Source organism: Dipodomys spectabilis, unplaced genomic scaffold (assembly GCF_019054845.1).
Source record: "Dipodomys spectabilis isolate Male_0828 unplaced genomic scaffold, ASM1905484v1 ptg000179l, whole genome shotgun sequence".
Taxonomy (NCBI): Eukaryota; Metazoa; Chordata; class Mammalia; order Rodentia; family Heteromyidae; genus Dipodomys; species Dipodomys spectabilis.
In genome coordinates, this window is record NW_024870856.1 from 2213903 (window position 1) to 2228811 (window position 14909).

Here is a 14909-nt window from a genome sequence, read left to right on the forward strand (position 1 = left end):
GGGCGGGGATCGGGGACTCCTACTTTGCCTCTTTCATGAGAGCCCCTCAAGTGTCCACGTGAACACTCACATCCTGAGAAAGTTTTTTGTTTTTCTCTATTTTTGTTTGAATTAGGAATGAGTGCCCAAGTAATGGCCTGTGTTTTTAAATAACAAGTATTTTTTCTGTGGAAGCTATAGATCTAGTTTTTTTTTAATGTAGGTTAAAAAAAATCTGCACTTTAATCTTTATTTTACTTTTTAGAATTACACACATACATACTTTTTAGAATTATACGCAAATTAGAAACCTGGATATACAGGTTGCATATATCACCATCTCCAAAACACTGCGATCAGAAGTGTTTCAGATCTTAGAAATTGCTCAGATTTCAGGGTGCTCAAATAGTCTGCACCAGTTCAGTATCCCTCATCGGGAAATCTGAAATTAAAGTGCACCAAAATCCAAGTCTCTTTGAGCTTCGTTCATGTTGGTTATGAAAAGCTTTCAGATTTTAGATCATTCTGACTAGAGATTTTTGGATTGGGGTGGTTAAATCTGTTCTCTCTCTCTCTTTCTTTCTCTTTCTCCCTCCCTCCTTTTCTCCTCCCTCTCCCCTTTCTTTATGGGACTTATGATTTGCTGGAAGGGAATAGTATCTAATGATACAGAATTTCTATTTCACCATTGGAAGTGAGCTGCCAGAATCAGTCTAGTACGGATTCCCATCTTTTCATTGGTCACCATTGACTGAAAGGAAATCTTACGGTCTACACATCAAATGATGTGTGGGTGGTATATATATTAAATCCTGGTGTTTTTGCTTGCTTGTTGGCTTTGTGCTTGTACTGAGGCTTGAACTCAGCCTTTGATTGCTCAGGTTTTTATTCACAGCTAGCAATCTGTCACTTCAGCTACCCTCTCCAATTCCATCTTTTTGGTAGTTAGAGACTCTTAATTTGTATGCCTGGGCTGGCTTTGAACTGCGATCTTCAGATCTCAACCTCTTGGGTAGCTAGGAATTCTAGGAATGAGCATTAGTGCCTGGCTTCACTACCTTTGTGTAGTTTTACTAGAACATTCACTTTCCTTCCCTGTATGTATGCTCCGTGGCTGCTTTTATGCAGAATCAGCAGGGATGGGTCATTTGCATGTCCTCAAAGCCTTGAACAGGCAAGTTTACCAGCCCCAGGTAGAGAAGCTGTTTTCTCATGTTCCTTGTCATTCTGTATGTTATCTGATGACTTACAAATTGAGGCCCTAGAAATCCAAACATCAATTACAGGCTCTTAAAATCTTTTCGTTGCTTCTCCGCGGAGGCTGTCTGGGGGCTGGTGGGTCGGCTGATGGCATTGGTTATGTTTTTATAGAAACACAAGTCAGGCATTTTGTAGCACGGGTCCTCTTTAACTTACCCCGTCTGTACATTCTGCTTCTGATGAGCTCTGTGTTGCAGCCGGCACACAGGCTTCTGTTTTCCCGTTAATCTATCCCTACGCTGAACACACGGCAGGTCGTGCCGCTCCTTGTGATGCCAAGCCTCCACAGCACAGCGTGGCTGCGAGGATCGGCCTGTGTGGCCCAGCATTTGCTGTTAGACTCCCCCAAGGAAGTGAGGCCCGTTACCTAGTCAGAAATCCATCGAGAGGCCCAAAGCAGCAGCACTGGTCCCACCTCAGTACCCAGTCCCCGCACAGCATGCCGCCAGCACCTGCCTCCCTCGGAGTTTGCCTGACGGCTTCACGACTTTGTCACTGCGCTACTAACCCCAAACCTCACCCTGATGATCTTGTCTGCCAGTGCAAGGAAGGCGGCTTTCCCCAGGAGCTCTGGCTGGGCGTCAGCGCGGACGCCGTCTCAGTCTACAAGCGCGGGGAAGGAAGGCCCTTGGAAGTCTTCCAGTACGAACACATCCTCTCCTTCGGGGCTCCCCTGGCCAACACGTACAAGATCGTGGTGGATGAGCGGGAGCTGCTCTTTGAAACCAGTGAGGTAAGAGGCAGAACCAACCAGAGAAGAGGAGTAAGTCCCCCACTCAGGCACACCTGACCAAGTGGCCTCATTTTCCTGCAGAGGAATTGGGGGGCGGTGATCAGAGGGTCTGTTAGGTATTTCCACAGGCCCAGGTAGCAGTGAGGAGGGACTGCCCATGGGGGAGGGGAGGGAGGTTATCAAAGGCACCCGAGCAAAGGTCCCAGTGTGAAACCAGAGTGGGCTGGGCTTGGGGGGAGGTGGACCAGAAGTATCAGATGCTCCAGACCCAAGGGCTAATCGGATTCCACGCTTCACCTTTATTTCCAGTGAGGGCGGGAAATAAAGGGTACATGTGGACTTGAGTGTCCCTATCCTGTTGTCTTTCCTCTTGGCCCACGTCTGACAGTGCACAGGAAACCAAAGTTGTTTGTTTGTTTGTTTGTTTGGTCATGGAGCTTGAACTCTGGCCTGGGCACTGTCCCTGTGCTCTTCAGCTCAAGGCGAGCGCTCTACCACTTGAGCCACAGCACCACTTCTAGTTTTTGGTGGTTTATTGGAGATAAGAGTCTCATGGACTTTCCTGCCCGGGCTGGCTTTGAACCACAATCCTCAGATCTCAGCCTCCTAAGAAGCTAGGATGACAGGCGTGAGCCACCGGCGCCGGGCTTAGCCAAGTCTCTTTGTGAGCAAAAACCCACTAGGTGGAGTCTGCCACTCACAGTGCACACCTGTAATCCTAACCCCTCAGAAGGCGGAGATCTGAGGAGCCTAGTCAGACCCAGCCTGGTCAGCCAAGTCTGTGAGACTCTTTTCTCTCAGCCAGCAGAAAACCAGAAGTGGAGGGATGGCTCAAGAGGTAGAGTGCCAGCCTTGAACAAAAAGGTCAAATGAGAGTGAGAGGTCCTGAGTTCAGGCCGCCAGTCCTGGCACACAAGGACCGCCAGCTGGTCCCTGCCTCTTCTTTGGCCTGACTGGGGCTAGGTGAAAAGCAGCTCAGCACATGGCTCCATGCAGGTGGGTTGGCCTGGGCGGCCACTAGCTTTTGTGTGGAAGCGGACAGAGGATGTCTGGGCTCTGGTCCATGTGTGTCTCCTACAACCCCATAGGTAGTGGACGTGGCCAAGCTCATGAAGGCCTACATCAGCATGATCGTGAAGAAGCGCTACAGCACCACTCGCTCGGTGAGCAGCCAGGGCAGCTCCAGGTGAACCCACTGAGCCCGTGGGATTCGTGTCAGATGCGCCCGGCTGGCCTCAGCGCCCTGACCCTGCCCAGGGCAGACCCCGAAGCTCTGTTGGAGGGAGCATCCTTGGGGAAGAGAGGGTCCTTCGCCCGGTCAACAATTATGTATTAAGCTGTCAACCTTAACAGTCTGCACAATTTCCAAAGCTTTACTACTCTTACATGACACATGCCTTAATAAAGAAAGTGGGGGAGAAAAACCACGCTGCCACCAAAGCAGCCGCAAGTGCCTTAACTGATAGAAGCCGCAGCCTGCGCGATGGAGCTCACCTGTGCTACTGACCCCGAGGGCCTTCCCGCTGCAGCGGGATTTGCAGAGCTTGAAAGCGGGCGTCTATCCATTGATGATGCACTAGCCTCCCAGCCTGACTTCCCCGAGGGGGAGGGGCCGGTGGGAGAGGGAGGGAGGGCGGGCAGATGAGAGTTGAAGGAACCGTCGTTTGGAGATGGAGCGCTGCTGGCAGCCTTCCTGGTGAACGCGCATTCACATTTTGCTTAATTTCATCTTTTACATGTCTGCTTGCCCGTGCATGCATGCATTCACAGACCCAACACTTCAATCATTTCACGAGCGTTAGACACAAAGGGAAAAAGGATGTGCAATGGTGTAAACAGTCCGCGTGTATATTTCCGTAGCTAGAGTCTTCAGCGGTCCCTTGGTTACTTTGTAAGGTAGGTTTCATTAACAAGCGTGGAACCCTGGATTTTCCTGTCTTTGCTGTATTTTGGAGACACGTTTTGACTCGGTTCTGTTGTTCATGTAGCAAAGTCTGCAATCTGTATCTGCTGAAACTCCGACAGATCTGCAGCTTCCAAGAGAACTGTATTTATAAACCACCCTTCAAACTGCTGGCTCCTGTGCTGTTTTTTAGAACAATACAAAGTCATTTTGTAGTCTTTTGTTTGTAAACATATTAAGTTAAAAAATGTTTTTTTTTCCTTTGAAAGTTAGCTCCTATCAGTCTGGATAGATTGCAGATATAAAACCATGATGACTATGGAGAAGCCATTGCATTCCTAAAAAGGTGACAATTAAGCCAATCTGTCACGCACCCCACCGTGGAGTGCGCCTGAGTGCGGCTTCGAGCAGACACGGGGATTTGTCCCCAGTTCGTGATGGCGGCTGAAATAAAGCACCAGGGAATATGTCAGCAATGTTCACCAGGAGAAAAATAATCTGGACTTCTATTTTTATATGGAAAAGTTATAAAGACTTAGGCCAACTAAGTCCCCTTGAAAAGAAAAATGCAATTTGCCTTATTCCTTGTGGACAATGGTGTGAAAGTACTGTTTGTTGGCTCACTGAAGGTCGGACAATAAAAGATATTAGCTAATACGCTGTGTGTTTCTTTTGTCAGAGTGACTGGTAAATCATTTTTGTGGGGGGTTTATTTGTTCTGACATGTTAGTGTTTGTACATTCGGTTTCGGTGTTAGCCTTGGTTTCTTTTTCTTTTCTTTTTAAAAATAAGATTTTCATGGTGAAAATACCGTACAGAGGGGTTACAGTTACATGAGCAAGGTCATGAGTACATTTCTTATCAAGCATTGTTGCCTCCTCTGTTTTTCCCCTGCCATCCCTTCCCTTCCACCTCCACAACTGCATCCCCCCACCTGCCCCCAGGCCTGGTTTCTTGTAGTCACCTCTTGGCATCCCTAGGATTGACTCGGGGCCACAGTCTGCCGACGGCCGTGTCCCTCGCACGTCCATGCAGCCTGCCCTTTTTTTGTTTTCTTAGGTTGGTCTGGAGTCCATCTTCACAGTCTCAGCTTCTCACATAGCTCGCGATGACAGGCTTGCTCATAACTTTCTGTCCAGACTGGCCTATAACTACAATTCTCCTGTTCTCAGCTCCCCAAGTAGCTAAGATGATAGGCATTAGCCACAAACATTCAGCAAATACAGGGAATTGTAGTTTTGGTGTTTGGGGGGAATGGTGCTGGGATTGAACTCATGGCCACAGCATTTGCTAGGCAAAAGCCCTACCACCTGAGTCATGCCGCACGCCCCCCTTGCATTAGTAATGTTTGAGGTAGGGTCTCACTGCACCAACAATTGTGCTTCCTTCATAGCTCAGGTAACTGGTCTCTCCACTGCACCCAGCCTTTGGTTGGGATGGAGGCTCAAGCATAGTTTGCTCATACTGACCTGGATCTGCTTCCGAGAGTCACTGTACTCAGACGATGCCATGTTTCTGTTGATAAATGGTTAGTTGGCTTCATGGCTACAGAACCCTCCCTCAGATCCAAAGGCTCACCAGCCTAAATACAATAGCCATCTTTTTACTCTTTTGCAGGTACCGAGGCTTGAACTCGGGGCCTGGGGACTTCCCTTGGCTTTTTTTCCTCCAGGCGGGTGCTCTATTTCAGCCCCAGCTCTACTTCTGGCATTTGGGGGTTAATTAGAAATAAGAGTCTCATGGACACTGCTGTCCTGGTGTGAGCCCTGGGCACCCCGCACAATAGCCATCTTGATCCTGCATTATCTTTAGTTAGTTCTGTTGCTCCAGGAAAGCAGAGACGGTAAAGCACACACTGGTGAAATGACAAAGCTGAAGGTTTAAAATACACTCACACCTGAGAGGATCCTATTGCTTCTCTCCAAAATGGTCCTTTGAAGTCCTTGATTCTAGAACCTACCCACAGTTCACTGCGGAGTAGATAACACAGGTAAGAGTTGGTACCCGTGTGTCTAAAGCCACCTGAAGCCTGGAGATGCCAAGAACCCGTGCCCTTCAGGGCCAAGGATACCAGGAAAGAGGACTCCTGTCTGCTCGTTTATTTTCTTTTGGTGGTACTGGGACTTGAACTGAGGGCCTTGCACTCATTCTGCTTTTTCTGCTCGCAGCTGGTGCTCTACCTCTGATTGCACTTGTGGCTTTTTGCTACTTATTTGGAGATAAGACAGTTGTGCATTTGCTTTTTCCAGGCTACTTCAAAATTCTGGTTCTTAATTCTCAAGTCTCCTGAGTAGCTAGAACTCTATAGGTGCAGGCCGTTGGAGTTTGTTAGAAGAGTCGAGAAGTATTTGGTAGAGTGCTCATCTTTAGTATTCCCTCTGGGAAAGGGCTTCACTTCAGACTTGGACAGTCCAGTTGTATCTTCCTGTGCTTGTGTGTGTGTGTGTGTGTGTGTGTGTGTGTGTGTGTGTGTGTGTGTCTGTCTGTCTGTCTGTCTGTCTGTCTGTTTGAACTCTACCACTTGAGCCACACTTCCATTTCTGGCTTTTTGCTGGTTAATTATAGAGGCTCACATGTTTTTTTTATGCCCAAGCTGGCTTTGAACTACAATCTTCAGATCTTAGCCTCCTGAGTAGCTAGGATTACAGGCATGAGCCATAGGTGCCTGGCTGCTTTAAATTTTCATAAAAGCATAAATTCTTTCTACTTGTTATTTTTTTCTCTTCAGTGCTATTTTAGTTTCTTCTCCCTCCGGAACTATTCATTCTCACCATTGTGGAGTTTCCCAGACAGCTTTGTGAGAAAAAATTTAAAAAGTAGGCCACCTAATTTCCAGATTAAAAATAGTCTGGAAATCTAAGAGGGCACCCTGCTTTGGGTTATGACTCCCCACCTCCCCCGACTCCCGGTGAACCATCTAAGCTAAAAGGATACATGCTGTAAAAAAAAGTCATGTGCCATCCATGTCACACCTCAGAGTCTTTGGAACATTCAAGGAATGTAAATTGGAAATGCTTGTGATGCCTGGCACATGTTGGCATAAGTAATGAACAAGGCACAGCGCCAGCGATGCCACTTGCAGGGAAGCATGTGAGATCTCCTGCAGGAAAGCATGTGAGATCTCCTGCAGGAAAGCATGTGAGATCTCCTGCAGGAAAGCATGTGAGATCTCCTGCAGGAAAGCATGTGAGATCTCCTGCAGGGAAGCATGTGAGATCTCCTGCAGGAAAGCATGTGAGATCTCCTGCAGGAAAGCATGTGAGATCTCCTGCAGGAAAGCATGTGAGATCTCCTGCAGGAAAGCATGTGAGATCTCCTGCAGGAAAGCATGTGAGATCTCCTGCAGGAAAGCATGTGAGATCTCCTGCAGGAAAGCATGTGAGATCTCCTGCAGGAAAGCATGTGAGATCTCCTGCAGGAAAGCATGTGAGATGTCACTGTGCAGGAAGCAGGGCTGGGGAGTGGAGGTACTGCTAGGCTCTGATTGGTCCCACAGGGTGGCAGGACTTAACTTGGGAGGTGGAGAGGAAGTTATGCCCCCTCTCCCCCTCCCCCCCCCCCCCCCCCCCGCAGGTGTGGAGCAGAGGGCAGAGCCCCATAGGCTCTAATCCAACCACACAATAAAGGCCCCTGGCCGGCCCCACCTCCTCTCTTCTCCAGAGACCAGACCCCAGGGGGTCGTCACAGAAACACAAATCCACAGGCATTCCTCTCCTCCAAAGTCTTTGGTCCAAATTTTGGGGTCTGCCCAATAAGAAACCCTTGTGTTCCAGACCCGCCTTGCCCTTCCAGCCTTGTGTTGTCTCCCCTTCCTCACCCACCCTTGGCTAGGCAGCACTTTGAGAAGTCCTGGGCAAGGAAAATGACAGCTCCCCCATGGCACCCCGTGTCCACGTCCCCGAACATGATAGCGGGTGCTCGGGGGCTGCGAGCTCTGGCAGCCATGATCTGGTGAATGTTCATCTACCAGCTCTCCAGGGAAGATGGCCAGCTCTGGCCAGCTCTGTCCTGCTCTGCCGCCTTCGTGCATTCCCCACCGTGGCTGATTTTAAGGTCCAAGGTGACAGCATGGAACAGAGTTGGAATGAGAAGCTGACTCTGAAACACACAGAGGCCAGAGTGGCCGCGGAGAAGATGGGAAGGAAAGGAGGGAGCTGTGGTTCTTCCCACAGCGCGCTGAGGAGCGGCACTTGCTGATTCAGAAGGACGCGTCCAAGAGGAAGATGTTTACAAAGCTTTGAGTGCCTCACACGGGTGGGAATCCATGTGGGGAAAATCAAAGACATTTTCAAAGTCCAGAATGCATTCCTGCCTTCCGTTTTCTCAGAGACTTTTCTCTTTCAAGTAATAACAGCCTACAGTTGATAAGCGGTTTGAGCCATAAACAGGATCTCCTCCCACAGAGGCGCCCAGAGAGCGCGGTGGGAACCGTTGCTAGAGCGAGGGGACTCCTTACCGTTCCCTCCTCCTTACCGTTCCCTCCTGATATGCTGGGAACGAGAGCGAATCATCTCTATAGATCTGGGCTCTTGGGGTGTGCTGCTCTGTAGGTTTACTGCCTTGCAAGGAGGAAATTGAACAGGCCTCTTGGTTAGGGAGAAGAGAACCCCCAGGGCTAACACCGCACCCAGCATAATTAACTTTAATAAGTGCCTCCTAATCTATTGCTGTCTGGGTTTAAGGAAACGGCAGTACTACAGGGGCTTCGCCAAGGAAAAGGAATCGTTTAAGGTTGCTTAGAGCCTAATCAGAAAGAGACCCCAACCCAGGTCAGGGCCCAGTACTGACAAAAAAGAAAAGAAAAAAAAAGACAACTGCACAGGAGTAACAATCAACTATCAAACCAAATATTATCGAAAACATTGGCTAGCTAACAGAAAAATCTCAAAGAAGTATTGTGTCTTCTGTTATCAAAGCTCGGGTTTCTCCTTTCTGCTACAGTTTGAAATGAGATGTAAGTGGATCCACCATGGTGTATTAAAGAAGAGGTGAAATACTGTGATAACTACTGTGAGCTAATCAGAACAGCAAGATATACGTTTCATATGAGAGGAAATTGATGCATAAACCTAATTAATGTTCATGCAGATGGCATGCTGAATGCCGGCCTTTTAATTATGGTGCCTGGAAAACATAACAAGAGAATTTAACTTCTAAATTCAAACAAAATGCAACCCCACCCCTCCCGGGGGTGAAAAAGAAAAGTTTATTTTGTTCTTTAAACCAGCTAGACTTCTGTTCGTTCGGTAGAATCATGAATTTTTTATAAGTAAACTTCAGCTGCTATTAACTAGGGGCTGGAACCAGTCATATTGACTGCAAATTGATGCCTGCCACTAATGGCCCCCTCCTTCAATGGCTCTTTGTCTTCCGGACTGTGGCTTAAATGCCGTCTGCAGGGGCCTATCCCACCACCAAACACAGCGTAAGCTCCTTGGAGCGTCGTTGTGTTTGGAATAGCACGTGGCGCATTGTGATAGATTGTCTTTTTTTTTCCTTGTTTTTCTATGTCTTCCCCCAAAAGAGTGCCTCTTATCACCACCTCCGCGTTATCTAGAACTGTGTGTGAAGAAGTTCAGAGCAGGATTTCTTAACGAATGAAGGAATCGGTTGTGACTGTCCCTTTGGAGCCATGCCAGCCGAGATGTCCCAGAGGACACAACTCCAGACAGAGATTGAACTGCTCCTGCGCCCACAATCCAATTCAAGGGCAGCAGAGACGGGAGCGAGGGGCGGGGGTGGGCGACGGGAGGGGCTGAGGCTCTGGCTGCTGCGCCAGCCTTTCCACACACTGGGTCACTAAGAGACCCTCTCCAACCATCCCTGTCAGCAACTGTCCCCGGAAAATTCCATCCCAGAGCACATACCCAGAGGGAGGAAAGAAAAGAAATGTCTCTTCCTGGCTAGGTCCAATATCTTACTTCCTTGGCTACCGACTACATTTTGCTACAAGGGCGGTGAGCTCCCATGTTTCCATGTCATCCGGTGTCTTTAAAAGCTACTTAAGAAGCTATCACCCACTGGGGGGGGGAGGGAAGGAGGGAGGGGAGATAAGATGCTCCCCTCCCCCACCACAATGCCCACATCAGAATCCTCAGAACCTCTGTGTTACTTTATGGCAAGAGAAAATTTGCAGATGTGGTAGATGCAGTGGTTTAGATCTCCTGCCTACTAAGTACAAAGCCCAGAGTTCAAACCTTAGTATCATTACCATAAAGAAAAAAAGAAGAAACTTGGGTGACTGAGAAATACCCACAATGTTTGGAACTACTAGACAAGGCCCTGATGGACAGAATACATAGCAGCAGCAGCATGGTCTGTCCCTGTGGGAGTGGGGGGAATGAGGGGCTGGGTAAAAGCCAGACTGGCTCAAATGCAGCCCGCGGAGCCACGCCAGTGCCATTTTTCCAGGTCCCACATATAGAGCCGTGTCAGTGTGCAACCCCACACTGGCCCCTTGGCTGAGCAGAAGACAGTGGAAGGGATCCAGGAGGCTGTGGTGAAGGAGAGTGAATCTGGTGAATATGGTGCCCGGGACAAATGGCAGAACTAGACGGTGCCGGGTGCCATACCCCACTCTGTCACCATTTCACTCACACGCTAGAAGATGGCGGAGGATGATGTGAACCATGGCAAACTCAACCAAGCAGCCTCTCGAGTGGCATGTGCTGTGCCAGATGTGGTATCGTGGCCAGCCGCGTCTGAGTGCTCAGCTGTATGATGCCACGTGTATTCTTCCTTCAAGTCTTGTGTTGCAAACTGATTCCAAGTTAATTCAAGTCAGAATATAAAAACTGAAAAAAAAACCCACCCAAGCCTCCAGAATATATAGTAATGTCTGAAAGGTAGATGGACTGTAGGATTATTTCTTCAAATAGACTTATAATTAAAGCTTAATAAATGTCATATTCCATTAAAAATAAATTATGCATATGGTACTTACTTGGCAAACTCAATAATGCAGAACTTAGCCAAGAATCTGAAGAAGCAAAACTTGGCATCCTATGAAAAACTAATAACGATCTACGTTTCAGCCTCCACAACGTCAAAATATCTTCTCTTTTATAACATACAGCAAATGCCCTCTCTTCCCACAGAGTAATGACAACACAAGCTCTGTCATTCCAATCCCTACATCTGTCTTTTCCTTAAGTTCCTTCTTCTCCAAGCTGTAACTGAAAGCTGGGGTACACCTCCAAACCTTCTTAAGGGGGAGCTGACAGTGGCCAGCTCCATTCCCTCGGCCTTAGTGTGAGAAGATCTTCCTCTCGCTTCTGCACAATTTCTCTTCCTTTCTCGCTGAAAGTCAACAGGATCTTTGAGGCAATGTTGTTGGACTGTACCAGCCTATTTCATATCTCGGGGACAAAACCAAAATGTAACCATTGTTATTTAAGGTTATATATCAACTCAGACATGGCACCTCATTGTTTGGTCAAAGACTGAGCAGGAAAGAAGACTGTACCTCAAAATATAACCAGAACAAAGTCAGATGCTAGTGGCTCATGCTTGTAATCCTAGCTACTCAGGAGACTGAGAGCCAGAGGATAACACTTTGAAATCAGCTAGGGCGGAAAAGGACACAGGATTCCATCTCCAAATAATCAGAAAAAAACTGAGCTAGAGGCATGGCTCAGGTGATGGAACACCAGCTGTGAGCAAACAGTTTGGGTGATAACGCAGGGCCCTGAGCTCAAGCGCGGATGCTAGCCATCCGTCCATACAAGATACCGCTACTCATTAGCTCAGTTCTTCTGGGCTAGAATTTATACTCCTTAACGGCAGAGAACATCCCGATGCCTGTCTTCGTCTTCATATCCTCCTCTCCCTGAATCTTTGACATAGTTCAAACATAATATAACAAGTATGAATTGAAAAGATGCTGCTGTTCCTAGGGGAAACAGAAGTCTCTCATTTCTTGTCATTCGAAGGTTTGTCAGCCATCTCTCCCGGGTAAGGAGATCACAGATATGCACCCGAGCAGGAGATGTGACCAACTCCTGTCCCTGAGCGGCGCGGGCTCGGGGAAGAGGAAGTCAAAGGAAACGGTCTTTGAAAATGTTCTACAGAACAATGGTTTCCTATTCACTCAGTCTTCTGAAAAACATTTTTTTGTTGTTTGGAAAGTTTCAAACCCACAGAAGAGTTGAAAAACTATGACAACGAAAACCCGGATATTCCTCAAATAGATACAACAACATTGTGCCACACCTATTTCCTCTCTCTCTCTCTCTCTCTCACACACACACACACACACACTTCCTTCATGTTATGTGATTACAAGTGCATCTTCCCTTGCTCAGAACAAGGACATAAAACTTTTGCCACACAAATGTCCCTATTACGTTCCCGAGCAACGTTGATAGCGGATCTTTTCTTGAGAGAAGCCGCTCAGGGTTCAACCACTGATATGGCTGTTTGTCTCTTTACTCTCCTCTTGCTGATTCCTGACTCTGAAAACGTAGGCCAGTGGGCCTACAGAGCGTTACCTTCTAGATTCTTCCTCCATCCAAGGTGGCAAAACTCCATTTAGTTCAAATGTTGTTTGGAGCAAGTTTTGGCTGTGTGTTTCCACCAAGGCATCAGCTCAAGCTTCACAAAGCCAGAGGGGTCCGAGCCGGGGAGCCAGCGGAAAGGGCTGCAGGTGCGGTGCCCTTGCCGGCTGCCCGCAGAGCCCTCCGGTGCCTTTGCAATGAGACTGCCCACAGCCTCGCCCCACGCCTAATCCAGGTGGGTCATGTGATCCATTCAACGTTGGTGTCCAAATCAGTGATTTCATTGAGAGGTATTAAATGGTGCTTTTTTAAAAGCTAAATTTTACACATATTAACCTATAGTTTCATAAAGCAGAGCTCTCTCTCACTTTCTCTTTGATCCTAATCTATCTATCTATGTATATATATGTCTCCAATGTGGTACAGTGATTTATTAGATCCTCGGATCTCTCGCTAGGTCAGCGGGACCCTTTCAACCTGGGTTATTCATCCTCTCTGCGTGGAGTCTGAGCATGCTGCTGCTTCTAGCACGCCAGCTATTTCGAATTCAGACCTAGCATCAGCAGATTCTCTAAGTAGCCCTGGGTCTTCCTGGCAGACAGAAATATTCACAAGCCAGCCCCTGGTCCCTAAGCCAGTTTATGGTATAAGGTCATTACTCATGTTAGGTTTTTCCCTGTGGCCAGGGCTACAGTATTAGAACATAGAGAGAACTCACATTCAAATCCCGCCGCGGAGGGCTCGGCCTCCCCCCGTCCCCAACTCTATGCTCAAACCCTCATTAGCTCCAAGCACAAGAGGTAAAACAAGCCTCAGGCACCTGAGTCTGGGGCTTCTTGGTGGAAGCCAGGCTTCTGACCAGCATAGTGGCAGCTAGACAGATAGCTAGATGCACCCCAGGCTGCCAGGCTTTCTTCATGGAATGGGATGGGGGAGGGGAGGAGAGGGGGGGCAACTTGCTCATCAAGAAGAACCCTCGTGGTGGCCGGAGGGAAAGCTGGCCAGTATCAAAGCTTGAGGTCAGACTTGTAAGAAACCTAGCCGAAGGCTTTTTAAAAATCATGTCAGTGTTTGAAGATCCTTTAAGTGCAGAATAAATTAAGAACAGAGTTACTTTTGTACTTTAATGCATGAAAATGACACTTTATTGGTATTTTTAGGTGACAGGTTTTATTTTGGTTAATTGCTTTTGTTTTTTGTTTTTTTTTTTGGGTCCGGTCGTGGGGCCTGAACTCTGGGCCTGGGCGCTGTCCCTCAGCTCTTCAGCTCAAGGCTAGCACTCTACCCCTTGAGCCACAGCACCACTTCCGGCTTTTTTCTTTTTGCTTATGTGGTACTGAGGAATTGAACCCAGGGCCTCATGCATGCAAGGCAAGCGCTCTACCACTGAGCCACCTTCCCAGCCATTAATTGCTTTTGTTTTTAAAAAATTCTTACTATCTTTAAGTGGTTGTATAAAGGCGGTGCCATTTAACAAAGCAGTTTATGCGTACAAGGCATCTTGATCACATTTTCATCAAGGATTTACTTGGCCTAGAAACCTAGGAGAAATGTTGGCTCACCAAGCTCTCTGCATAGAGGGCTTTGTAAACACTGTGGTTAGACCACACGTGTCAGCCAGACAGGTTCTCTTTCTAACTTCTTGCTCTGAAGGTAACTTGGTGAAGCTCCATGATTAGACAAGCTTTTCAGTACCTATTGTAGAATTTCTTTCCATACAGTACCAGTCTCCACAGATAGAGCAATCACTGCAACATGACCAGGCAGGGAGTTCAGACTCCCAGGGCAATATTCTACTCCCAGATCTTTACCATGAGGTCTCAGTCATTCCCACAGAAGCCCTGGGAGGAAAAGATGCTCCTGTTAGAAAGACAAAAACAAACAAACAAAACAAAACCCAGAGACTCCAAGTCTTGCTGAAATGCTAAGTAACAGAACAACTATTCTCCATTTGACTCTCAGATGCTTAAGTTTAAAGTATATTTTGTTTCTAAGAATGTTAAAAAGAAAAACATGTTTCTTAGCACCAAAGCAATGCAGTCGTTAGCAAGGGACTTACGAGCATCTCCTCATCTCCCTAAGAGGTTGGGGCTCCAAGGGGTTCTGAAAGAAGTGTGAGTGCACGCAAGGTAGCATGGGAAGGGTGTGAAGAGAGGTGAGGACAAAACGTTTCTGTGTCAGCAGCAACAGCACGGGCGAGAGGATTGGCTTAGAGCGTGGACTAGAAGACCAAATCTGCAGATCATAGTCTTCGTCTATTTAGATTGGGAGTGTGGCTTTAAGAAAGATGCTGGGTGCCTTTGGGTCACGCCTGTAATCCTAACTACTCAAGACACTGGGATCTGAGAATCATGGTTCAAAAGCAGCTCAGGCAGCAAAGTCCATGAGACTCTTATCTCCAATGAACCACCGAAATGTTGGAAGTAAAGCTCTGGCTCAAGTGGTAGAGCACTAGCCTTGAGCACAAAAGGTCCGGCAGTGCCCAGGCCCTGAATTCAATCCCCAGGACCAGCATACACACACACACACACACACACAC

At 47.7% G+C, this 14909-nt stretch overlaps 1 protein-coding gene across 2 annotated transcripts in view; it reads left to right on the forward strand.

The window, feature by feature from the left end:
* The window catches only part of Myo10 (myosin X), a 196551-nt gene extending 192021 nt beyond the window's left edge, over positions 1-4530 (forward strand). For both annotated transcript variants that reach the window (XM_042695215.1, XM_042695216.1), the window contains exons 40-41: positions 1781-1972; positions 3061-4530. In XM_042695215.1, coding sequence (XP_042551149.1) covers positions 1781-1972; positions 3061-3162 — 294 coding nt within the window. In that variant the 3' untranslated portion in view covers positions 3163-4530. The remainder of the gene's footprint in view (positions 1-1780; positions 1973-3060) is intronic.
* Positions 4531-14909: the final 10379 nt, after the last annotated feature.